The 25,566-nt window shown below is 35.9% G+C and overlaps 4 protein-coding genes across 6 annotated transcripts; all 4 read left to right on the top strand.

Annotated features, from left to right (window-relative positions):
- The first annotated feature begins 317 nt into the window (after positions 1–317).
- On the top strand, positions 318–2,326 carry LOC140790867 (acid phosphatase 1). Of its 2 annotated transcripts, none has more exons than XM_073141167.1 (4): positions 318–455; positions 734–1,124; positions 1,213–1,425; positions 1,973–2,326. In XM_073141167.1, the coding sequence occupies exons 2-4, from the start codon at positions 745–747 to the stop codon at positions 2,148–2,150; spliced, it is 771 nt and encodes a 256-aa protein (XP_072997268.1). In that variant the 5' UTR covers positions 318–455; positions 734–744; the 3' UTR covers positions 2,151–2,326. The 2 variants fall into 2 exon arrangements, with proteins under 2 accessions (XP_072997268.1, XP_072997267.1); XM_073141166.1 differs by having other exon boundaries at positions 399–626.
- A 1,207-nt stretch (positions 2,327–3,533) lies between these two features.
- LOC140791341 (large ribosomal subunit protein uL16-like) lies at positions 3,534–7,053 on the top strand. The gene is made up of 4 exons (XM_073141873.1): positions 3,534–3,661; positions 5,287–5,788; positions 6,033–6,114; positions 6,750–7,053. Exons 1-4 carry the CDS (start codon positions 3,652–3,654, stop codon positions 6,822–6,824), a joined length of 669 nt encoding a protein of 222 aa, XP_072997974.1. The 5' UTR covers positions 3,534–3,651; the 3' UTR covers positions 6,825–7,053.
- A 2,405-nt stretch (positions 7,054–9,458) lies between these two features.
- On the top strand, positions 9,459–18,742 carry LOC140791338 (uncharacterized). Of its 2 annotated transcripts, XM_073141870.1 has the most exons (8): positions 9,459–10,358; positions 10,850–10,926; positions 11,676–11,844; positions 15,740–15,828; positions 16,631–16,795; positions 16,949–17,026; positions 17,546–17,649; positions 18,294–18,742. In XM_073141870.1, the coding sequence occupies exons 1-8, from the start codon at positions 9,725–9,727 to the stop codon at positions 18,397–18,399; spliced, it is 1,422 nt and encodes a 473-aa protein (XP_072997971.1). In that variant the 5' UTR covers positions 9,459–9,724; the 3' UTR covers positions 18,400–18,742. The 2 variants fall into 2 exon arrangements, with proteins under 2 accessions (XP_072997971.1, XP_072997972.1); XM_073141871.1 differs by lacking the exon at positions 16,949–17,026 and having other exon boundaries at positions 9,573–10,358.
- Positions 18,743–19,250: 508 nt separating this feature from the next.
- Positions 19,251–24,062, top strand: LOC140791339 (autophagy-related protein 18d-like). The gene is made up of 4 exons (XM_073141872.1): positions 19,251–20,146; positions 21,258–21,513; positions 22,490–22,613; positions 23,483–24,062. The coding sequence occupies exons 1-4, from the start codon at positions 19,487–19,489 to the stop codon at positions 23,601–23,603; spliced, it is 1,161 nt and encodes a 386-aa protein (XP_072997973.1). The 5' UTR covers positions 19,251–19,486; the 3' UTR covers positions 23,604–24,062.
- Positions 24,063–25,566: the final 1,504 nt, after the last annotated feature.

Consider the following 25,566-nt stretch of genomic DNA (forward strand, 5'->3'; position numbering starts at 1 on the left):
GGGAGGCATCCATTAATCTTTAACTATGACTGACATCATTCTTGGCATTAATAGAATGCTTATGGATATGGAAAAGTGAACGTAGTCATGTATGGGGGTGATGAGTGGAGCTACGTGTCAAGCATATGGAGAGCTGACGGTGCATGCATGTGGAGCAATTCACTGGAACGAAAATGGGATCACTCTTCCCCTACGCAAAAGCAATTCCATTATCTTCCCATTTGTTATTGTGATGTATTATATTCGTCTACTTTACTGTGACTCACGTATTCTCCTATTCCCTTTCTCCTCCTCCTCCCCCTCTTCCTCCTCTCTCTCTTTCTCTCTCTCTCTCTCTCTCTCTCTCTCTCTCTCTCTCTCTCTATATATATATATATATATATATATATCTCTCTCTCTCTCTCAGCTTCAGCTATGACCAACTCCATTAGACTACTTTGATGCTTGGTTTCTAGGTTCTCTCTCCCTCTCTTTCTCTAGTTCTATCTTATAAAAGGTTGCAAGATAGATAGGGGTTTATGTATGGATATTAGGAGTGTTCTTGCCACTTTATAGCAGCACTAGGTGGGAATATTATGCCTAAAGATTACTAAAGTGCCATTATTTTATAGACCCACAAATGAAAGGTGGTTTGTTTTGCTATGGGAATAATATTATTCTGCCATCTTTATCATAAAGATTCATCCAGCTTTGAATCTAAAAGCTTCTTTTATGTTGTGATGTATTTATATAGAGTGGAGGTACATGTTCACTTTGATGGTTGCACTGTGGGAGCTCATCCTTCTCATGTTGAGCAATCTCTTCTCCAGAACCACTGAAGCCAAACCAAGCCAACTGCTGAGGCCAACCATAGCATTTGACACTAGCTATTGCCTCAGCTGGCGGCTCGCCGTCGAGGCGAACAACGCCAAGGGTTGGCGAACGGTCCCCCCGCAGTGCGTCTTCTACGTCGAGAGCTACATGTTTGGTGGCCAATACAGTAGAGATCTTGACACTGCAATGGAGCAAGTTGGCCTCTATCTTAATGGTGTTAGTGTAGGTGAGGATGGCATGGATGCTTGGGTGTTGGATGTGGATGATACTTGTCTCTCCAATCTCTTTTACTATCAAGGCAAGCAGTTTGGGTAATGATCTCATCTACTTAAAGTGATCTTGGTCTTTGTTTTCATTGCATTATTATATATATCATAGTTTGGAGGATTTTGGTTGCAGGGGAGCTCCATTTGATCCTGTGGCATTCAAGAGCTGGGCAAGTGAAGGGATTTGCCCAGCTATCCCTGCAGTGCTAGGAATGTACAAGAGATTGATACAGCTCGGTTACAAGGTTTTCCTTCTCACAGGAAGGGATGAAGTGAGTCTGGGCTCAGTAACAACTAGCAATTTGAAGTTCCAGGGCTTTGATGGGTATGAGAGGTTGATCATGAGGTGATAATTTGTGATCCTTGGAATATTTGTAAAGGATATATATATATATATATATATATATATATATATATATATATATATATATATATATATATATATATATATATATATATATCTATAGATCTTTGCCATCTTTTCCATCTTCACATATATCATATCATTTTTTTTTGGTAGCACATGGAGTTCTTAATTATGTAAAACCTCTAAAATTCTTCTTCTCTTAGTTCTTCATCTTCAGAATATCGCATGATTAATTTTAGACATTTTACAGATTATTTTACTCTTACTTTAAAGAACAAAGAGAGGAAGTTGTTAATGATAAGATAATTATCTAATGTTTTCCATTAACACTTTCAAGGATGTATGATATATTGGATAGCTGAGAATTTAAAAGTGTCACGAAAATTAAGGAGGTCTATGTTAAAATAACTCTCTTTTAAGACTTATCAGTCTCTGAAATTTGAAACTCATCCATGTTTGCAAACTTATAACATCATCCTTTTGTTTCCTAATCTTCTAATACTAGTATATATTGTGAATTTTGCAGAACAGCGATATATAAAGGGCTAAGTGCTACGCTCTTTAAGTCTGCAATAAGAAAGCAATTGGTTGCAGAAGGATATAGATTGCGCGGGAATATAGGAGATCAATGGAGTGATCTGCAGGGAGACTATGTTGGCGATCGCGTATTTAAACTTCCTAATCCAATGTATTTTGTACCTTGATTGCTGTGATCATATGTTATGAATGCGCTAAAGAGATCAAAACGATATTGAAGAAGCTAAGAAAAAAAGAAGAAGAGATGCATCAATCATAAATCATGGTATGATAATTGTATGGAAAACTCCTTGATTTGTGGCAATTATTCAAATGCTTCTAATTGAAGATTTTTATTGTTGTATCATGGTATTGTTGTGAGACATTCTGCTTCAGTTCAATATTATATATATATTTTTAGCTAAACAGTGTACCATTAAATATCGATACTGCTAGGATTAGAATTAGAATGCCCTCATATAACATGAGCTCCTTTAATCAATTGAGCTCTATCACATGCAAATATAAGAGAAATATTTGAGGAGGCATTTTGTTTCTGTAAGAAATTATCTTATGTTCATATAATAGCCTCAAAATGATCGTTTTTAAATTTGAATTTGAAAGAAATTTTGAATCTATTGTGCTGGTGAAGCCCTTGATTTGCTATTTTGGGTAGTAATTCAAAACTGAAGAATATCATAAAATAGTTTCCTTATGATTTTTTTTTGAAAAGAAAGTCCATAGAAGATAGTTTACTTATGAGTTGATTGGCACAATTAGTAGATAAATTAACCTCATATTATTTTTCAAATTTAACAATCATTTATGCTGAAATATTTTTGCCAGTTTCGATCTAATTGGCCCTTAGATCATATGACTAAACAAAGGGAATGCTTTTTTTTTCTCTAATTATTTCTCTTTCTTTTATTATAATACTCTATAATTTTATTATTTTCTAATTAACGCCCATCGGCAAGGATTTTATAGCGAGGCCCCTCAATTTTTTTCTTATAATTTTCATAACATTCTATTATTACTTTTACTAACTATCACTAACCATGATCTATGATTTTCATATAACTCTCTACTAAGTAAATTACTAAAATACCCTTAATTTATTTTTAACCTTGACTTTGACCTGCAACAATCAAACAGTTTTTAAGCCATACCTCACCTTAGCATATTTAACCAAATAAAAAATCTCTTCTTAAATTTAATCACCAAAGGGTAATTTAGATATTTTAAATTTTATCTTTAATATTCTAATAACGTATTCCTAGTTGATACTCTTTGATTAGAAACCGTTGGTTTTAGTCACCTCAGGGTGTATTTGAAAATTCTAGAGAAAAAAAGGGATGAGGTTACAAAATCATGGGGTATTGATTGTCAAATAATAAAAATTATAGGGAGTTATTTGAATATTGTCCAAATTCTTTTAATAAATAAAAAATTAGAAAGAGTCCACAAAGGGCCCATTATTTCTTATTTGGGCCGGAATGCGTCACGGCCTACGTCAGCCCATTCGGAGCCGGGTCCATTTAGCTCACATCTCGCTGGCCATTAACAAGATTTCTAGGGTTTCCGCGGTTAAGATATCGCCTATATAAACGGCACGCTTCTCCGTCTCTCGCCTCTCTAGGGTTTAGTCTTCTCCGCCGAGGATTCCATCGTTCCACCGCCGCGTCCGCAATGGGGAGAAGTACGTCCATCGCTATTTTAAATCTCTATTAATATTACTTCGTTGCTACAACTCATGCGATCCAGTGTTCTATTCTGTGTTTGTTTTGTTTGATTGCTACTTGGTTGTTTTGTTCGTATTGTTAGGTTAGATCCATTTCGTTTATGTAGGATTGTAGATTTGGAATAGTTTCACCATGATCGCTGTTTGTAGAGTTGGAATTTTATTTCGGTGTTCCATAGTCTAAGATCCAGTGCAAATATAATCTCTGATTTGATATCCTTAGCGTTGGCCTTGGCTGTGGTTGGTTATAGTAGATTCTTTGGTCTCTCTATTTGGATTTGATATGATTTGATAGCAAGGTGTAGTTTTGCTGGTACCCTTCAATATATTTACTTTTCTGTTTTCCTGAATGAAGTTTAATTTTTGCTAATGTATACAAGTTTTAGATGGCCAGAAGATCTGATGTTCAATTTGGAGAAGTTACTGCAATGGAATATGAAGTATAATACCAGAAATCACTTAACATGAATGTGTGAATATAACCGTATGATGATCATAGGATTAGTGGATCTTCTCATTTCTTACAAGTTTTAGGCCATATATCCATAAAGATTCTGGATTGGAAGTTTATGCAAAAGTAGGGCTTGTTTTCCTAGACTTTCTCATAACTTACATATGTACATAGGATGAGTTAGTTGGACCTATGTCCATTTCTTAGAACTTGTAGAATGCTATGCCTTTTCTATCTGCATCTCTTTTTCTGCCTCCAAACAATTAAGCCTACATAAAAAGTTGGATAACAAACCAGCTTTCTTTCAGATTAGGATATGTATTTTTGGGTAGGATTAGCAATATTTTGGGGAAATGGTTCTTAGAGATCATTATTATTCTCAGGTTAAATTGTACCTTCTGAAGTCTCAAACTAAATCTTATTCCTGTTGACTTAAGTAGCAGGCGTTGTCACACTGATGCACTTTGGATGATGCCCCACTTATAGATATCAAGTTATAGCAGCTCGTGAATTTGTTGCTCCTATTGATAAAGATTTAGGCCTTGTTTGGTTCATCCATAAGGTGTTTTAATCATAACCTACTGCACATCTTTTAAATATAAATTATGTACATCCGTAATTTTACTTACATTTTTTTTGTTTGGGTGTAAAACATAATTATTAGCTTGAATAAATTTATATAAGAATTTATGTTTGATTACTAAATTGTGTATAGGTATGTTAATTGTAATAGAAATCTTGCTTAGAGAACTCACATAACTTTATCGCATCCTTTTATCTATGATAATATTTTATGTGTAGTTTGTCACATGATTTATCTTATACAAGGCTTGAACATAACATGCATAAATGAATGTTTGGTTGCAAAATATATTTAAGAGAAACATAATTCATAATTAAATATCCATTATACATGAACCAAATGCCACCTTAAAGGGTAAATGTTTAAATGATTTTGTTTATGTATAGATCTGTATATTATATAAATTTCCTGGATATCTGTAAAATGTATTGTTGCCATGCTGTTTCACTATTATGAATAATTAATGTTGTGTGAGCTTACTCATATGATGGTCACAAGATCCATATTTAGTTTAATCAGAACTAGGTTTTAACTATGTATTTTATGCAGGACCTGCAAGATGCTATCGTCAGATCAAGAATAAGCCCTACCCAAAATCACGTTACTGCCGTGGTGTTCCGGATCCAAAGATTAGGATCTATGATGTTGGAATGAAGAAGAAAGGAGTTGATGAATTCCCCTTTTGTGTTCACTTGGTGAGTTGGGAGAAGGAGAATGTTTCCAGTGAGGCTCTTGAGGCAGCTCGTATTGCTTGCAACAAGTATATGACCAAATTCGCTGGAAAGGATGCTTTCCACCTAAGGGTGAGGGTGCACCCCTTCCACGTTCTTCGTATCAATAAGATGCTTTCATGTGCTGGAGCTGATAGGCTCCAAACTGGTATGAGAGGTGCCTTTGGGAAGCCACAAGGAACTTGTGCCAGAGTGAGCATTGGTCAGGTCCTCCTTTCTGTTCGTTGCAAGGACAACAATGGCGTTCATGCTCAAGAGGCACTTCGTCGTGCCAAGTTCAAGTTCCCTGGCCGTCAAAAGATTATTGTCAGCAGGAAGTGGTACGCATTAGACAAATTTCTTGAAGTTAATATTGATGATTGTCCTACTAAATGTCAACTTGAAGTGTTTTTCCTTGGCTATATTGACTATGGATTATTTGGTTTTAGTTTGGTGGTTGTCCTTGGCTGTTTGGTTATACTGAATCCAAAATGCATTAATCTGACTATACTGGAGAATTTTTCTTTTTTTTTTCCTTACAATTACATTGTTTACTAAACCTTATATTTTTCACTTATCAATTAGGGGGTTCACCAAGTTCAGCCGCACCGATTATGCCAGGTGGAAAAGCGAGAACAGAATCGTACCTGATGGTGTTAATGCAAAGGTATAATTGACAACCTTCCAATTCTTAATTTCTTAGCTCTTCATCTAGTTCGTATCATACATATGTCCTGCCTTGGTTTTCTTTCAGTGCTAGTATAATGAAACTTATAGTGGGTGCTCCATGAAATTGTAACTTTTTAGTAGGTAGTCAACATATATCCTTGGTTTGCCAAATGAGAATAGTGTCTACACGTTTTAGTGAGCCTAACGATCCAATTTGACTTGTAAGTACTGCAGGCTATTGGTATGAAAACCATTAGAAGTGAATCTAGGAGTGCAAGGTGTTGCCCTATAATGTTAGTTATATTGCTTTCTGCTGTAACAAGCGACTTGGAGACATTATTTAGTGGGCACCCTCGTGCTGTGTGGATTGCAGTGACTGAGTTATCTAGTCCTTTTAGTTTGGGCCTTATGAACTGTGATAGAAAAATGAAATGGTTATCCGATAGCGTCAGGTTGTTGGATAATGCTTTCAGGATTTACTGCACATATCATTTTCACATGTTACTTTCCATTGACATTTTTCTCTCATTGATTTGTGTAGGTGCGGCAAAGTAGTTGATCTTATCTTCTTCATTTTGTCAACTAATTATCAACAGGAGCTAATATAATTTTATTGGCTTTTTTGTTGTACAGTTACTTGGCTGCCATGGTCCACTTGCTAGGCGCCAACCTGGATCGGCCTTCTTGTCAGCTGTTACAGGATCTTAGATTTTGTTACTTGGAGAATGAAAAATTGTCAGCCTTATGTTGTCTTGGTTTTAATTGCTAGAACATGTTCAAGTTTAATTTCTTGTATCAAGCAACTCGACTGTCCGCATTTTCTGCTTGTATGCAGTAATCTGTTGCTACCTTTTGCTTTTGTTAGACATTGTTTATCTCATTTCTAAAATCTGAATCTCATTCATGGATATTTAATCTTAATATTTCCTTTCACGAATGCTGTAGTGGTTTACCTACTTCATTAGGAAGATTGTATGTGAAAGAAAAGATTTTGAATTGTTTTCTGGTCTATTGAGAGTACAAGCATGATGAATTTTTTTGGTGAGGTATTATTAGAAAACTCCCATATTTTGACGCATTAATATGGATTACATCATTGGCAGGGCTTCTAGATTATTTATGTCTATTCATATTGCTTTGTTTATACTGGAAATTCTTATTTGTAGAAGCTCTGTTAAGTGTTCGTAAGCATAGCATTACTTTTAAGAATTGAATGGCTCAGTTTCTGAGTGTTTTAAAAAAGAGCAAATCCTGTGTATGTTTGTAAGCATGACATCCCTTTTAGTACATCTTTTTCCTAAAATTATGTAACTAGTTGAGTTGAGCCAAAACTTGGTGGTTAAATCTATCAGCTACTCTGAAGAATTATCCTTTTCTTAAAAGAACTTCTGTTATTCTCTCTTGCTTGTTCCATTGCCACACATCCTCTTCTCGCTTTGCATTGCAGCTACTTTTATCCTCAAAGATGTGCATCCTGACAGCTCTTCCCTGGTATAGATTGTATCTCATGCAGGTAGATTACAGTGATCATATATAATCATTAGATAGATTACTTGTGCCTACTACTACCCAGTCCGTAGCTCTCGAAACTTTAGAAAACATTAGTCTCCAACAAGATTAATGCACAAAATCAATCACCACCAGTTACAGCATAGAACTCCAACAAACAGACAAAACACACCATCAAAGTTCCAAGTGTTTTACCACCCCCTACAAGATTCTAACAAAATCCAGTAATACTGTCACAAATGTTACACAGTTCCACAGAGATAGGTTCCAGAAATTAACCCAACACCACCAACGACAAGTATAGCTAACAACCAAGAAAAAAAAAAACATTTGAACCCATAAAATAGCCTCCACAGCTCCATCCTCAGCTCAGATCAACTGGGTTCTCCTCCCCATCTCCTTGCATGAGCTTCCTGTGGCTTTCTTCACAGCTTCTTCATTGAGCCACAATACTAGTCATCTCATCATGCAATCTGCAGCCTTACAAAGGAACTCCGGGATAAATCCCATGGTGGTAAAAACATTAACATGTGCAAGTAGTACTTATCCAGCTCAACCCAAAGTGTGACAAGAAAAAGAGGACTGACCATAAAAGTAGTTGTTGATGATTTCATTTATATATCTTTTGCTTGTGGTAAAAGAATAATCCACTAACCTTTTTTCCAGTGTTAATGGGACTTTTTGACCATTGAGTTTGTACTCAGTGGCAAGAATATGATTGCACTGCCAGATTATATGCGGCAATGCTCAGATTATATCTCTAGCAGGATTGATTAATTATGGCCCCACTTAGCCTACAAATTATATATATATATATATATATATAGAAGAAGGATGAGTAATTAGATAGGAAGTTATAGGTGAGGATTAATCAAAGCTTGTTCCTTTCCAATATGAGTTTTATATTATGCAGTGATCGTAAGCTTAGCTGCAAATGATAAATTATTAAAGCAAATTAAGGGCAAGATACAATAAATAAATGCAATACTGTGACATAATATTGGCACATGGTTAACGTTAGGAGTAGTTAATGAGGTTTTGTGATGGCATTTTTAGTTATATCCTTATGCTTGTCTTCTTGCGAGTAGTTGAGTGTGGACACTAAATCATGTGCCCAAGTAGTTGAGTGTTAAAAAAAATTAAAAAATAGGAAAATAGTTGAGTAGTTACTTGAGTAAATACTATTTAGCTTACTTGGATTTAGATGTATCTATATAAACTATTAATAGAGTTTGCGATATAATTTATAAAAATTAGCTGATGTAGTTATTGCTTTTAGTACATTTAGTAAAATAATATTTAATTTGCATAAAAGCTGCCGAGAGTATTGATAATCACTTAATTTATCAAGGATTTATTTGAGACAACAATATGATAATTAAAAGAGACAATTGGATTTTGTGTACAAATTTAGAAGGAATTTGGAGCTGTATTTTAATTATATATATACTATATTTAAAACTCTTTTATTTTGGAGCTGAGATATTTTAATAATTTAGAAAATTGATTTGAATTAAATAAGTACTAATTATATATTTTAAAAAATTAGATGAATTTAATAGGATTCGAACTCAAGACATTTATTTTATTTAATTCTATATTTTATATTTCATATCTAATAGCTAATACTACGGTTCGGACTTATCGGATTTGCACGTGTTTTGCTCACCTAGAAAGGAAGACACTTATTCAGAGATAATACTTTTTTTTTTCTTTTAAATATCTGAGCTAATCGTTTTAATAATATCGAATTATTTTAGAAGGAACTAAAACTATTCTTGCGTCTAAATTGGAGATATATTATATAATCTCGTCACTAAAGAGAGAGAGGACAAAAATTTCTCGAATCACCCCTCTACTTTTACTCCATTTATTTTTAACTCCCTTTCCTCGTCCTCGGCCCTCTCTCTTCTTTCTTTTTGGATATATCCCCACCATAGGTAGGCGATTTCGCGTCCATAATTAGGGGGTTAGGTTTAGGGTTTCCATCAAATCCAATTCGTTTTCTCGTAGATCGCACCACCTACGTACGAGCTCGTCAATCCGATTCGTTTCTTGGAGGTTTCTCGAGGCTTTCTTTGCGGTTTCGTCCTCCGAGGATGGATTCCTCCGGAGGAAGCTCCGATCCTTACCGGATTCCCGCCGCCTCTTCCGGCGGCGGGGGAGGGCCTTTGAGGAGGTACGGGATGCAATTATCGGCGTCTAATTTTATCCAGGCGCCTTTGTCCGCTCTGTTGGAGTACTCCGGAATCTTGCGGCCGAGATCGAGCCATCCGGAGACGGAGAACCTTGTGAATGGAGGGGGTTTGGCTGTTCCCAGTCGGCTCGATGAATCCGGCGGTGGCAGCGGGGGAGAGGTATCGATAAGGATCATAGGGGTTGGTGATCAAGAGGGCGTGAGGGCGGGAGCCGGGCAGCCACAAGGGTTGGCGATTGGTCCGGGGAGAGCGGGGAATGCCCCCGTTGAGGTGGGTGCTACGGGCATCGAGAGGGAGCGGGGAGATGGAGGAAATGAGGGTGGGGTTGGAGAGGTGGCTTCTTCTTCATCTTCTTTGCCGGGATCAATCTCGGATGTCGGTTCACAGACAACGGATGGAGAGGCGAATAGCACAGGAGTCAATAGGGATACTTCTTACCAGAGGTATGACATACAGCAGGTTGCGAGATGGATTGAGCAGATATTGCCTTTCTCCTTGCTCCTATTGGTGGTTTTCATCAGGCAGCATTTGCAAGGTATAATTTCTAGTTGCTTCTCTTACTTAAAATTGGTATGCAAAGCAAGATTATGATGGATATAGTAAATAACAAATAAAATATGGAATGCCAAAGCACATCAAGGTCTTCATTTGCTCGCACGTGTCACCATGTTTCAGACCTTATTTTCTTAATTCAGCATTTCTCTCGCTGATGGTAGCAGGACCAACTTTTTAAGCATGTGAAAGAAAACCATTTCACAGTTCTTTCTAGTTTTTAGTTGTTGTTGTATGCTATATCATTTCTAATATACTCATTTGAAGATGCAGTCTCCTAATTCCAGATGATGTATAAGTATTTTTAAGTGGGATAATCACCTATTTCTTTTTCTTTAAGCTTGTTATTTAGAACAAATGAAGCATCAATGTGCTAATGTAATGTTGCATGCCTAAATTTAAATGAGGCTAATATGCATATATTCAAGTTTCCTTTTTCTGTATATAAGTTAATCAAACTTGTGGAAGAAGCAGGTTTCTTTGTGACGATTTGGATTGCTGCTGTGATGTTCAAGTCCAATGACATTTTGCGGAAGCAGACTGCTTTAAAGGTGTTAGCCATTTCGCTTAAAATTACTATTTGCTTTGTTCATTTGGCACCCTGTTTTCTTCTTGCCTCCCAATTATCATTTTTCTGGTGTTCTCAACAAATTAGTGGTTTCATGTTAAGAGTGCTGTCTCTGTGCTAGCTTTATTTGTATGATGTTCCATATCAGAAGCTACAATTGATGCAATGTGCATGTGGCATGTTAAAAGATAAGACCTATGTTTTCTATATGCTTATTGTTTTGCAGGATTAGGTTGACAATGATAAGAATAGTTTTACCACATTTGAGAATCTACAATGTGCTTATTTTTCAACTATGGCTTTATTAAAAAATGAAATGATAGAGCTTAATGTACAATGCAAAAAGTTTGTAGGTATCACATTCCCTTTATAAGGGTTTTGTTTATGTCATATTGCACATTTCTTTTGAAATCAACTCAGGTTAGGTCTTGATAATTGTAATGAAGTTTCTCTTATTCTTTCGAATCAAGAATTTTATTAAATCCAATATTTGTCCTTCTCACCCATCTCATAGGTTATCAAAGATTCTTGCATGTTAAAGCTAGAAAAGAATTGTACATTTCATGTTTTATTTATCACTGGATGTCTATCTTATTGGCTTCTTTTGGTGGTTAAATTCTGCACTAAATTTCACTAATGTCTTACAGTGTTATTCTTCTTTTCTCTAGATAAATTTCTAGATTTCTTCAGCATTACTTGGCCTTGACATCTTTTTTTTGCTGATTTATGCAGGGAGAGAGAAAAATTTCAGTGCTTGTTGGGATTACACTAGTTTTTGTGATTCATATATTTGGAATATATTGGTGGTACAGGGATGGTGACCTACTCAAACCTCTTGTTATGCTCCCACCAAAAGAAATACCACCATTTTGGCATGCAATATTTATCATTATGGTGAATGGTACTCCTCTGACTTTTATCTGAATATATAACATCCCCTCTCTACAAAGTTGTTTTTTAAGAAAAAACTCACGAATTCACTATAAAAATTTAGAATTTACTTTTTTTAAAGCTGCACATGTAAGTTCTATGACAACTTTGTCAGCATGACTTTCTTAGCTGAAGTTTCATAGATGAAAGAAAGATGGTTTTAGAAACTGGCTAACTTACATTTATGATTGCACGACATAATTTGCCTCATTGCCTGTATTACACATTTATTAAATGTTCTGGTTTTTTTTTCATGAAGATTTTGAATATGCTAGACCAACGGATATAGAGAATCCTCCCCTTCTTTTATGCTAGGAATTGAAAGGAGTGAAACAAGAGATAAAATTTAGTGTATTTGAAAACCAACTTGATCTGATGTGAGATTATCTGTAATAGAATTCTACTAGGATGTTTATTGGAAAGTTTCAACTTTCAAGAGGAGAAAGATCCACATATCATTCTTTGTCACCTTAGAACATGGATATATTAGGTCCTTAAGAAACTAATATTATAGGTTTTACTAAAGAAAGGAGTATTTAGTAGTTTAGTTACTTTAGTATATATATAGTTGCAATGATTAGTGTAAGGCCAATAGGGAGACATGCAAATTTTGTATCATGACTGAGTCTCTACCTTTCGTAATGCTTAGGGATTGACTAAATAAGCATATTAAAGATAAGGTCCTAAGATGTTATCATTTGCTGATAAAGCCATAGGTGTAGAATGTGTACACATGCCAACTTGGAATCATGGCGAAGTAGTTCAGAAGTAAAAGATTTTGGAATATCTAGATATAGAGAATTAAGAATCAAACTAGAGCTTTGTCTTAATGGTCAGGAGAGGCCCAAAAATGGTTGGTTATTTTGCTTTGACTATGAAAAATTTACAAACCCTAAATCTAGGAGATAACAACCTACTATAGATAGAGATGATTGTTGGGCCTGACCTGCCCAAGCCTAGCTTGAGCTCGATTTAGGCCTGACCTAACTCTGAGCCCGAGATAGTAGTGGGCGGCATGGGCTAAGCCTTTGCTTGCTCGACGCAGCCTGAAAGCCCGGCCCGCTATGTCCATTCATGGCTTGGTCCGTTAAGCATACCTATTCCCATATTTTCTTAGTCACACATCAGAGATTTAGTAAACTAGATATTGATATATAAATATATTTCTATGAAAGATAACTAAAATATTTTCATAGAAACTCATTATTATTGACCCGATAAGATATAATATTTTTTAAATTCGGCCCATTATGCTAGACCCATTACGCTCGACCTATATCCAATGGGCTAGTGGGCAGTAAGGGGCTACAGTATTTTAGCCTGGCCCGAACCAAGTGATTGGTGGGTTAGGTCGTGAACAAATATTTAATCCCGGTCTGCCCGTAAAGCTCAGCTTGACTCTCACATCTAACCATGGATACTCAAAGATATGAAAATATTCAAAAATAAAAAAGCAATGCAAAGATATATGATCTGTAAAACTTACGGGTAAAAATCACGGACGCTTTTCTTAGGATCAAATCAATCATTAAACAATGTAGCAATTACAAGAACCATTTATAGACCATCGCTTGAATCTCATAGTTATATCTAAAGATTTCTTGATCACTAAAACCGATGATTAATTGTTTCTCGTAGTTGATCAACCGATCTCAGTGGCCTTCGAGATTAGACGTTCTACCTCAGTGACCATTGATACAATAACTCACTCCAAGAAAGAACACATCAATGTCGATCAAAGATTTCTAATGAAACAAGACTATAATATTCTCTGGTCACAATGAAAACTCACAAAGACTCTTTAATCTAACAAGTACCCAATTTCATGACAAAAACCTATAGTCTTGCAATCCTTATTGAGCATGATATAGAATACTCTTTTTTGTTGCAAACTTTATGTCAACCTATCCTTCTAGCAACTTGATGGCTAAGAAATTTCCACAAAGACTCTTGTAGGCTTCAAACGTATTCTTAGGTTGAACCACGACGTAGGCTTTCTTTGCATTATATAGGTGAAGCAAAAAGACTAAAAAATAAATCAGAATCGAATCTAGAAAAGGCTAACCCTGGCTTGGGCGTTCGAATGCCCGATGGGTTGTTTGAGGTTTGAACGCACAAATGCTATCTTTTCTTGTTGCTTATTTTGTCATGAAGTCGTTCCAACACTTGTATAATGATCTTTATGTTGTTCGAAATGTCATGAAAATGTTGAATGCCCGACCATGATCCAGGTGCCGTTGAAAATGTCATGAAAACGTTTGAGCACTTAAAAAATAGACTTGTACCACTGAAAATGTCATGAAACTGTTCCAATAGTCTATGTGCTTAATACTTGGAATGCTTTAAAGATGTCTTTATAAGCACTTGAACCATTGGAAGGGCATTTGAATAGTTTTATGGTGTTCTCAATAATACAACTCTTTTTTAAGTGTTGGAATGTTTTCATAAATTTTCAACCATATCTGTGGTTGGGCATTTGAACTTTTTCACAATATTTTCAACCGTATAAAGGTCATTATATAAGTGTTGGAAAGACTTTATGACAAAACAAGCAGCAAGAGAAGAAATCCTCGTTTGTTCAAACGGCTCATCGGGCATTTGAATGCCCAAGCTGGGGTTAGCTTTTTCTAGATCTGATTCTGATTAGTTTTTGAGTCTTTTTGCTTCACTTATGTAATACAAAAAACTCTAGGTCGTGGTTCAACCTGAGAAAATACATTTGAAGTCCTAGAAGAGTCTTTGTGGATTTTTCTTTGTGATCAAGTTGCTAGAAGGATAATATAATGGAAATTTATTCAGAGTTGAGAAAGGTGGTGAAGTGGAGAAGAGCAGTTCTCTTTTATGATTGAATACCTTCTAATTAAACAAAATCTTATAAAAAAGTTATGAACTAGCAATACTTTATGATGTTGAAATGTCAGGCTGATAGGGAAATAGTTGGGAATCTTGAGATGGTTTTGTAGTGCCACTAGATAAAATAGAAGAAAATGGTGACACTAATGCTAAGCTAGGTTAGCACCAGTTGCATATAAGATGTGGGTAGATCATAGACTTTTGTACAGTACTACACCAGTTGCATATAAGATGTGAGAAGATCATCTGATTTGTACAGTACTACAATTAATTGCGACAGATACCTTTATTTTAGGAGTGAAAATCACGTAGAGTTAGCACCTCTTGGCCGCCAAATGTGTCTGTAAATACATATAAGGTGCAATATGAGCACAAAATAAATCTTTTGCTCGGATGATCTTAATTTTGGACAAACACTAAAGGGTGCCTTTGGTAGGAGATAATCAGGTTTGTGCTGAATGGTATAAGCCTACGAGGCAGAATGCCTGAGATGTTACAGATGAAAAAAAATTGAGTATGTTTTGTTTTCGTTCTTCTTATCTGCCATCTATCTATTTGTCTTGGTTGGTCTAATTATATTCTCATGTTACAAGACAGAATGATCCTTGAATTCTCCTAGCTCACGAATATACAGCATTTATCACATGTAACGGAATCATTTTCATCCATAAAATGTAAACTTGTTTCATGATGTCTAAACTGAGTCTTTCAGATACTTCATAGGATGTAAGACTCATTCTGGTGTAAATATACTAGAAGCATATGCACTATGTCTCCTCTAGCATTTCTTATATTATGCATTTGATTTATGATGTTATTCTTGTGTTCTCCGAATTACTTGTTGGTAAAAGACTAAAGGTATGTATTCAGTAACCATCTGCATTAGCATGCATTTTAATTGATTTTTTTTCTCTCTAATTTATATTGATCCAACCGTATGTCTATTATTTTAGAACTATTTTCTTTTTAATTACGAATCACAATGGTTCTTCACTAATGATTTCCTCTTCCAGATACAATGGTACGCCAGGCAGCTATGGTTGTTAAGTGTGGCCTTTTGATGTACTACAAAAATGGCAGGGGTCGTAACTATCGGAGGCAGGTAAGCCTTTTTGCTTAGATTTCTGCATTATGCTTGGTTTATATCTTATAGTAGTCTTGCTTAAGTTGGTCTTCTATTGGATGTTAGTGATTACTCAAAAATTAAAATTAAGGAATTTGCTATCTTATGGATGGATTGGAAGTTTGGAACTGAACTATCTTGATTGTTTATAATTTTCGTCCTCTGGAAAGCTCTCTTCCTTCAGTATTTCATTTGGAAGTTTATATTCATCTATTGAACGGGAATAAATTGATAAAATTTGTCATCTAAAGGACAGAATTTTATTATTTACATGCTGAATCACTGTAGAACTAAGTTCAGGGGCCTTTTCAGTTTCTCTACTCATTTATGATAAAATATCGATTCTTAGATTTTGTTGCTGATGATATCTAATGTTTTCTGCTGTTATTAGTATTTCAATAATTCTATCAACTATGGAAAACAGTTGACTTAGTATCCCCTTTTGGAAGAAACGTGCTGAAGGACGTGTATTATACTATTATCGTAAGACTAATCACATGAATTGTATCTGATGGATGGCATCTTTTCTGGTGATGCAACTAATAGGTTATTTTCCTTATGGACAGTTTTAGTGGTCTTCTGATCTTCTCATCTTGTCTACTATTGAGCATGGAAGTCTGACATTGTGATGTGTTTATTATTCAAAGAGTCAGTTAAATATGTGGTCTGCATTCATCTTTTTCTTGATATTCACTGGAATTCTTTTGTATATATTAAAAGAATTCACTTCATTTCATTTTTTATTTTTTTATTCTAAAATGGAATTTTATTAACTTCGTAGGGTCAAATGTTAACTGTTGTCGAATATCTCCTACTCTTGTACCGAGCTTTGTTGCCGGCTCCTGTTTGGTATCGATTCTTCCTCAACAAGGAATATGGCAGCCTCTTTTCTTCTCTCACTACAGGGTTATATCTTACTTTCAAGTTGACATCAGTTGTCGAGAAGGTATATTCTCTGTTTATTCTTAAGTATTCTTTTAAGTAAAGTGAAAGGTACAAATGTTAAAATTTTCAGTCAGTTGAACATTGTTACCTTGATAGTCACTTATCAAAGTATTAGTTGATCTTTTTAACATTGTTTTAAGTCTATTACTTTCAGGTTCAATCATTTTTGGCTTCATTGAAGGCATTATCTCGTAAAGATGTACTTTATGGCTCTTATGCAACAATGGAACAAGTAAACTCACTGTTTATTCATACCTCATAAATTCTTACTTAGAAGTTCGTATGGTTTTACAGATGATTACTTCAGGGTTGCACTCTGTGACAGGTCTATTATATAATGATGACATTAATATAAAAAGGTTCTTAACACACAAACGAGAAACTGGTATCTTGCCGTTATTGTAGTAATTTTGCTTATTTTTATATAGCCATCTCATCTCAATTACTCTTGTTCACATGATAAAGTGGTATGCATATTTCTAGTTAGACCAGTTGGGCACCTGAGTTAGGTAGTCTGGTAGTTATTTCCTCTGACCCAGCCAGCCAGTATATAATATGATCAATTTTCTGCTAATGCCTTGCCCTCTAGTCACGGATGATTCCTGTGAGTCTCCAATCCTTCATTCTGATATTTTGATCATGGTAATGAACTTGGAGAAAACGAACATACCTTCAATGCATATTTCATAGCTTTACCTCTTGAAAGTTTTATAAATTCATCATGCATTTGAAACTAATGGTGGTCATGCAGGTTATTGCTGCTGGTGATATGTGTGCTATCTGCCAGGAGAAAATGCATGCTCCTATTCTTCTTCGCTGTAAACACATCTTCTGTGAAGATTGTGTTTCGGAATGGTAATTCCCTCATCCTTCTTTTTTTTTTGCTATTTATTATTTTTCCCATATTAACATTCTTTTCAGATGCAACTTGGATGACATCTTATGAAACATCAAAGGATACTAAACTCCGTCTTTTATCATAGTCTGCCTTAGCTTGAATAAAGTGTAATTTCTGCACTAAAGACCTACTTAATATTTTTAAAAGCTGTTTCTTAGTGGATGGACTGTACCAAGACAAACTGAAGTTTTGTCTTCACCATGAAATGGCGGCCTGGGAATTTTGAAGTTGTTGGAACTGTTTTAACTGGAAGCCGTCTCTAATTATTCAGTTTGTAGATGGATATCTTTTGTATACTGATAGTTCCTAAGATCACCAATCAACAAGTTAGAGTTCCTCTGCAAATAAGAATGACAAATTGTGACTGACTAATAAAACCTATGTAAGAGATTGAATTTCTAACAGGTTGTGGTAGTATTATATTTTCAGCTACCAGTATCAAATTTTAGTATGTTGACTAATAAAACCTATGCTTTCTTTTTCTTTTTCTATTTCTGGCTTCCACTAGATAAGTCTGAAATAATTGTCTTATCTTGCAAAATGATATGATGTTAGCATTTCACTTGCTTTGGAAACTTCTCATTTCCTACACTGATTTCAGGTTTGAGAGAGAACGCACATGCCCACTGTGCAGGGCGTTGGTGAAACCGGCTGATCTCCGGTCATTTGGTGATGGTTCGACAAGCCTCTTTTTCCAGCTATTCTAACTACACAGCAACACGCTTAACTGATTACTTTGGACGTGCAAATGTCCCTGAAGCAAGAAGGATGGGCCTCCGTCCTTCCTCGTCGTCAACCATATCTTGACATTTTTACGACATCTCAGTGTTCCCCGAGATCTATGCTGAGAAAATATGTCCATGAAATTATGACTGCTCATAATTCTGTTGCCAGTCTATATGTGTGCCCTCGTTGGGAAGCTTAATATACAGATGGAATAGGATACTCTGCTTGTAAATATATAAACGCAGATCCAATATTTGTGACATACTGTTGTAGAGATGTTCATAAAAATGTCTAAAATGAGAGGTGATTATTTCCTGAGCAAAAGATTAATCTAGATATTACTCTTGCTGGTGTTTGCCTAATGTTTTTGTTCTTTTCTTTTTTGAAAGAGAGAGAGAAGTGAGAACTTAACAATGAATTAGATAGGATAGAAGGGTGCTAGTAGATTAGAGTGAGTGTGATTTGTGACCATTACATAGATGCGTGTTATTGATAAATTAGCGTGCATTCACTGGTCACTCTTATAGGCTTAAATTAACCTATGTATGCTAGTGGATAAATGTGTAGCTCTATAGTTATGCTCTTTGCACATGTTCGAACAGATTAGGGCAGTCTTTTTAGCTGGGCTACTCTGAAGAACAAACCAAAAACTGTTCGTTCTCTACTTATCTAAATTTAAATCATTTTAGGTCAAAGTAAAGAGTAGCTTCCTAATGACTTCTTTCTTTTAAGAGCGTACGCAAGCGAGTAACCTCGCATAAGCAATCAGATTGTGTTCTAATTCTATCGCGGATTAGTTCTATAACCGTCTTAGGAATTCAAGATTTCCCGTAGTTTACTATATAAGCGAGGGGGCACGTCACGTAGCCTCCTAACCTACGCTTTCCCCCCCAACTGCCCAAGAGCTCTCTTGATCGCAACGAGATCCCAACTGACTCAATCTTTCGCTTGCAAGTATTCTACGATCCGATCATTCCCCCTTTTCTTGTTTTCGAGATGGCATTTTGATTCTTTTCTTGGTTCCCCCCAAACGGGTCTTAGGGTTTTCCGTTCTAGCGATCGGGAGCGATGCAGTCTCGTGGCTCCGCGGCCGAGGAGGCCGAGCTGCTATCCGTTTCTTTCAATCAAGATTACGTCTGCTTTGCCGCCGGAATGAGCAATGGGTTCCGGATCTACAACTGTAACCCCTTCTTGGAGACCTTCAGGAGAGATTTGAAACGCGGCGGCTTCGGAATCGTCGAGATGCTGTTTAGATCCAACATTATTGGCCTTGTAGGCGGCGGTTCCAATCCGCAGTACCCACCTAATAAAGTGTTGATCTGGGATGATCAGCAGAGCCGCTGCTTTGGCGAACTGACGTACCGATCGGAGGTTCGCGCCGTGAAGTTGAGGCAGGATGCGATCGTCGTCGTTCTTGAAGAGATGATCTTTGTTTACAATTTCAAAAGTCTGAAACTTGTTAGGCAGATCAAGACGGTGGATAATCCGAGGGGTCTATGTTGCCTTTCGCATATTTCGGATAGTTTTGTGTTGGCATGCCCTGGTATGCTTTGTGGGCAGGTGCGAGTCGAGCACGTAAGTTTGAAGGAGACGAGATTCATCGCTGCCCATGAATCGCATGTTGCGTGTATGACTTTGACCATTGATGGGCTTCTTCTTGTGACGGCGAGCACGAAAGGCACGCTGATTAGGATATTCAACACGATGGATGGCACTCGACTGCAAGAGGTTAATCTTCTTTTGGAACAATGATTATTTGATTTATACCCTCTTCTCTTAGAAATATTGACACGATAGTAATTGTACTCTTGACCACTTATCTGATCTAACTGAGATTATTATAACAAAATTTTAGGGGTGATTTAGATATATGAGAATCTGTGTTAGTATATTATAGCATCATGATAAAGAAGATTTAGGAATAATGAAATCTTGAGGCTCTGTGTATCTTGAGGCTCAAAAGGAATTGACAGATTTCTATAACCGGCTGTCAACCTGACATTAACCTTCTAAAAGATCAATGCTAGATTCCTGGCAAGAGAAATGAGACAACAGGGAGATTTTGGATCAAAGTTGCGGAGCAATCTTCTGTTAATGGGGGGTGTCAACAAAGTAATGGATGCATATTTATAAGCATTCTGTACTTATTGAAGCATCTAAAATACAAGCTGGAGTTTTTTGGCATTTTATGAACTTTAACAATTATAAACATGATTTAACATGGACCTCACATATTCCATGATGTTCTCTTTTATTACTTCTGCATCTGTTTATTCAAAGTAATGCATCCTATCAGTTCCATCATCTCCGATGAGACTTTTATGAGAAAGATTACCCATTTAGAACATCAGATGTATGCACTTACAGGAGTTGCACCTTTGACAACTCCTGTAAGAACAGGTGCAATGAATATAAGACGTATGCACTAAAGATGATCCGGAAGCTGAATGTGTAAAATTGTCATTGAATCGATAACATGAAATTAGGGTTGCATTGATGAGACAAGATCTAGTCCTCATTTAGCACAATTGTATTGCATATACCTTCTATGCAAGTCCATTTCACTTGTTCTTCAAAAGGGTTTAGTTCATGTCGTATGGTACTTATACCGATTTAGAAGATGACACTTACAGGAGTTGTTCTCACATTTCTTTGGATTTATCCCTTACCCACTCTTTCTATGAATGTCAAGGACAATAAAATGGTGCACAAATAAAACAATTTTCTTATTAGCCTATAAGATCTTCACACCAAGAAATTGTGAAAACCATTGTGTAGTGCCTTTTCTGGTCAATTTTCATACACAAATGAATCTTCATTTCTAACTACTCACATGTAGGTACGCAGAGGACTAGAAAGAGCTGATGTATATAGCATTGCTCTGTCCCCAGACGTTCAGTGGTTGGCTGTGTCCAGTGACAGAGCGACTGTCCACGTCTTTCGTTTAAGAGGTACAGTCCCAGGAGATGTATCCAACCAGGATGCTGCTGCTCATGTTTCAGGAATGAATCACCAGATCCACTGTACTTCTCTTGATGCTCTATTATCGCAGGATTCTGCTGCCAAGATCATGCCATCATCGTCCTTTATGAAAGGTGAGGGTTTCATGCTCGTTATCTCTGGTTTTCCTTGTTTTTACATCAATTGATATGTACAATGGATCTATTAAGAGAATAGCATGTTTCTGACTCCATATTTGTCTTTAATATATATAATTTTCTTCACTTTAATATGACTATGTAACCAGACAAGTAGGTTCTCTCAGCAAATCCTGGTTACTTAATATTTGTTGCTTTAATTTTATTATATAAATCATCTGGCAAGATGATCAAGCTGGCTCTAATATATGCATGTGAGGTACTTCTTTTCTGTTACCTTGTGATGGTTGTTTATGCCATTGTCATATGAAATACTGGCTCTAATATATGCATGTTAGGTACTTCTTTTCTGTTACCTTGTGATGGTTGTTTATGTCATTGTCATATGAAATACTCTGTCTTGTCGTAAAGCTTGTTTGAAGTCTGAAGCTTGTCTTGCTGCTGATTTTCTGATATGTGAAATTTTTGACTGTCTTACAATCCAATGGCTTAGTTGCTGTATAATGCAAAGAGATTCATGAGTATATCAGTATATGAACTGAAGGCTGACATTGCACTTTCTTTATGATAAAAGGAAGCTCATGCTCTTCCATAATCAATTTAATAAACATATTCCAACTATGTCCTTTGTAGCCTGTGACTTCTGTTGCTGGACCATGATGTATTTGATTAATCTCTTCGAATCCATATTAATCTTATTCATTCTTAATATCAGATTAATGATCCTAGATCCTAAACTGTCTTGTGAAACATCAAATTACTTTGAACAGATAAGAAGATTTCAAGTCACAAAAGCAAAAGTAGATTACGACTTATAACATTTTATTTATATTTTTAAAAAATCCACAAGTGAATGAGCTTGCTGGTGCATACCTATCATTTTTCTTCCTTCTTATTCTTGTCGAATTCCAGATTTTTTAAAATAGAAAGCAAGAATAGGAATATGCATCTTACATTTGTTAATAATTTTCAGGTATGCTGCCAAAGTATTTTAGTTCTGAATCATCATTTGCTCAATTCCACTTGCCAGAGGCCACTCGCTGTATAGCTGCATTTGGAATTCAAAACACTGTGGTGATTATTGGCATGGATGGAAGGTATATGTCTTGATATTAAAGTTCAACTTGCAATGTATACTGTGTTCTTTGATATGTGTTAGCAGGTCCAATATAGCTGCTCTGTTTATTTGATGTTTGCTATCTTTCCAGCCACATCCATATATACAAGGACAAGCAGATTTATGTCTTTTCTTCTAATGTTTTATTACAGATAATTCCAGTGATGATTGTCTTCTTGAAACTTGAAAGTACTTTTAAGCACCTCTGTCCATTCTTTGTTTCTTTATTGCTGTGACAAGAAGTTCTGAGCCATTACATTATTCACCTGATGATTTTTACTCTCTGGATTCCTACCAATGTCCATTCATATTATGATTTACTAACCACACTTCTTGGGAGTGGAAAGAAGTGTAAAGGAAAACTAAAGCCAACAATATGAAAGACTCATTTCATTTTTAACCTTTTGCGAGTGGATATTTAATTGTTTAGATGTTATTGTTGTTTCAATATTTTCTCAGAGGTTTTCCTTGGATCATGAATAATTGAATATTATTGGTTGTTTTCTTTCTTTTCAAAATTTCTTCTTCTCCTTTGCGTATAGAATGACATGTTTCATATCATTAAGCTTTTACCATGATATTATGTACAGTACCTTCATTTTTCATCTATGTTGACATTGATACGTGGAAAAAGAAAAACAATTTTCTATCACAGATTGAATGCAGAAAGTTTGTTCATTAAAAGGGTTGCCTTTTTGTGCACACACTCTCTCTCTCTCTCTCTCTCTCTCTCACTCACTCACAGCCATATATTGCATATACATATACATTTATGCGTATATATGATATTTTATCTTCTTTACCTTTATATGCTTTTGTTCATAAGCATTTTCTTGTTCTTGTCTTCAGTTTCTACAGATGCAGCTTTGACCCAGTGAATGGTGGGGAGATGGTGCAGCAGGAGAATATCCTGTTTCTTCAGGCGAACAGCCACCCTCCCGTAACTGTCTCCACTGGAATTCCTCTCTAATCTCATCCACGTCAACTGCAAGTAACTAGCAGATTGTGCTTGCCATACACTGTATATATCTGTTGTCATCTGCAAATTCTGTTGTTGGGAGGAGGTGTCCTGTTATCCATGAAAAGCCTTTAGTTGTCCAATGACATGTTCGAGGTTTATTCAGTGTTTCTTGCGGTTGATTCTCTGAAATCAAGGAACTTGATCTCCGAAGATATCTGACCCGTCATTCATCGGATACCATCTGATAATTCTCAAGATTCTGCTCATACAAAACACTGGTCCAGCACCTCTTTTAAAATTTTCTTTTTTTTTCATGTAAAAAAAAAGAAACTGTAAACCGTATATTTTCTTTGTCTCAGACATAAATGAAGCTAGTTTGGACATTCGCTGCAATCCTTTCAATGCGCACAAATAAATGGAGGCTAACATTCATTTTGGATCGCCTGCTCTACTTGCTTGTTATGAAAATTTCCCTCATGGACTGTAATATTGTAAAGTAGCATCATATCGTCAACAGTGGATAAAGTATATTTGAGGCAATGAGAGTACTATTTCCCAGGGGCATGGAAGAGAGTAGGGATGTATGAATGAGCATATTATTATTGACACATTCTCAAATTCTAGCACAGATAATCTTGTAAAATTATTATTGACATACTACCTAACAAATGGCCAAATCACCATCCTTTTCTTTTCTTCTCTTTTCTTCCGTGTGACCTGTTATTGCTATTGTTATTATTTCTTTTATATCCTAGATGAGTTTTCTCGTGCATCTTGGTAAAGTCATGAAATTTGTTGTGCAAGGTTAAGGTTTTCACCACATAGGATAGCTTGTGGTGGCCTCATTGTTTAATAGTTGTATTTACTATTAGCTTATTTTACATTTCTTGACAATAATGAACCACTACAACCATACCATCATACTAGGTACCATTTTCTGTTCTCCCTGAGATGTCACGATGCATCTGAATACTTGGGAGGCTACATGACATTTTCACCTTATTTTCTGAGGGAAGAAAAATAGAACAATTTTAATATACCAAAAATACTCTTATAATTATGATTAGTTACACTTAAGTCTCTCAACTATCATCGTTTATATATATCTCTCCAACTTTTTTTTTAACAATAAACCCCCGACGTAAGAAAATTATTTCTTTAGAGAGCTTATTTTTTTATAGTTGAGAGATCTACGTAGATAATAATATGCTACAGAAGAATTTATAGTTTAAGTTTGAAATTCATAGTTTAAGTATAAAATTTTAACAATAATTTATAGTTTTTTTAAATATATATTATAATTTACTAGTAATATTAGATTAAATTATATATTTAAAATATTAATTAATGAGTTTTTATTTATTTAAACTATCTTTAATTTATTTGTACGTAAATTTTTATGGTGAAGTATATAAATTCTACGGTGTAAATTTTTACGATAGAAAGTTCTTTCAGAGAGGGGAACGATGTTGCTCTGTCACTTCCATATCCACACAAGTCTGTTGTACTGATGCTCCTTATGCTTGGCATGGACCATAATCCCATCTTTCGAAGGTGACGCAGCTGGCCAAGCACAGGAACGCAATCGCAGTTTAACATGTCTGACAGTTCGATCTCGACCAAGTTTGGGAGGAACTTATCCATCTCTTTCATCATCCAGCTGAGGAAGTTGACTCCCAAGAAACCGTAGATCGTCAAGAACTTCGAGTTACGGTGCGGCACAAGGTGGTGTAGAATGGCTGCATGATCAGTACCGCTCTGGTAGTTGAAGCTCCAAGACAGAGTGAGTGATTGGATCTCTTTCTCCATTAAGTTTGCTCTCTTAGCATCATCTGGGTCCACTCCGCATTTGAAAAGTATTTCTAAATCACCAGTGAGAAGATTCAGATGTTCCAACTCTGTAATGTTGCACCCTCTGCTTCTAGGGCTGCTGGCTCTGCCGCCCTCACCCACAATGAACTTGCTCAGTGCT

The sequence above is a fragment of the Typha latifolia genome, chromosome 6, assembly GCF_019914945.1.
Source record: "Typha latifolia isolate L0001 chromosome 6, TyphaL0001v2, whole genome shotgun sequence".
Classification (NCBI taxonomy): domain Eukaryota; kingdom Viridiplantae; phylum Streptophyta; class Magnoliopsida; order Poales; family Typhaceae; genus Typha; species Typha latifolia.

Coding starts and splice junctions, on each gene's coding strand:
- LOC140790867 (XM_073141166.1), top strand. Junction 1,125..1,212: donor TATCAAGGCAAGCAGTTTGG/GTAATGATCTCA, acceptor TTTTGGTTGCAG/GGGAGCTCCATTTGATCCTG. Junction 1,426..1,972: donor TATGAGAGGTTGATCATGAG/GTGATAATTTGT, acceptor TGAATTTTGCAG/AACAGCGATATATAAAGGGC.
- LOC140791341 (XM_073141873.1), top strand. Junction 5,789..6,032: donor ATTATTGTCAGCAGGAAGTG/GTACGCATTAGA, acceptor CTTATCAATTAG/GGGGTTCACCAAGTTCAGCC. Junction 6,115..6,749: donor CTGATGGTGTTAATGCAAAG/GTATAATTGACA, acceptor TTTGTTGTACAG/TTACTTGGCTGCCATGGTCC.
- LOC140791338 (XM_073141870.1), top strand. CDS start 9,725: ATGGATTCCTCCGGAGGAAGCTCCGATCCTTACCGGATTCCCGCCGCC. Junction 10,359..10,849: donor CATCAGGCAGCATTTGCAAG/GTATAATTTCTA, acceptor TGGAAGAAGCAG/GTTTCTTTGTGACGATTTGG. Junction 15,829..16,630: donor GTCGTAACTATCGGAGGCAG/GTAAGCCTTTTT, acceptor TTAACTTCGTAG/GGTCAAATGTTAACTGTTGT.
- LOC140791339 (XM_073141872.1), top strand. CDS start 19,487: ATGCAGTCTCGTGGCTCCGCGGCCGAGGAGGCCGAGCTGCTATCCGTT. Junction 20,147..21,257: donor ATGGCACTCGACTGCAAGAG/GTTAATCTTCTT, acceptor ACTCACATGTAG/GTACGCAGAGGACTAGAAAG. Junction 21,514..22,489: donor ATCATCGTCCTTTATGAAAG/GTGAGGGTTTCA, acceptor AATAATTTTCAG/GTATGCTGCCAAAGTATTTT.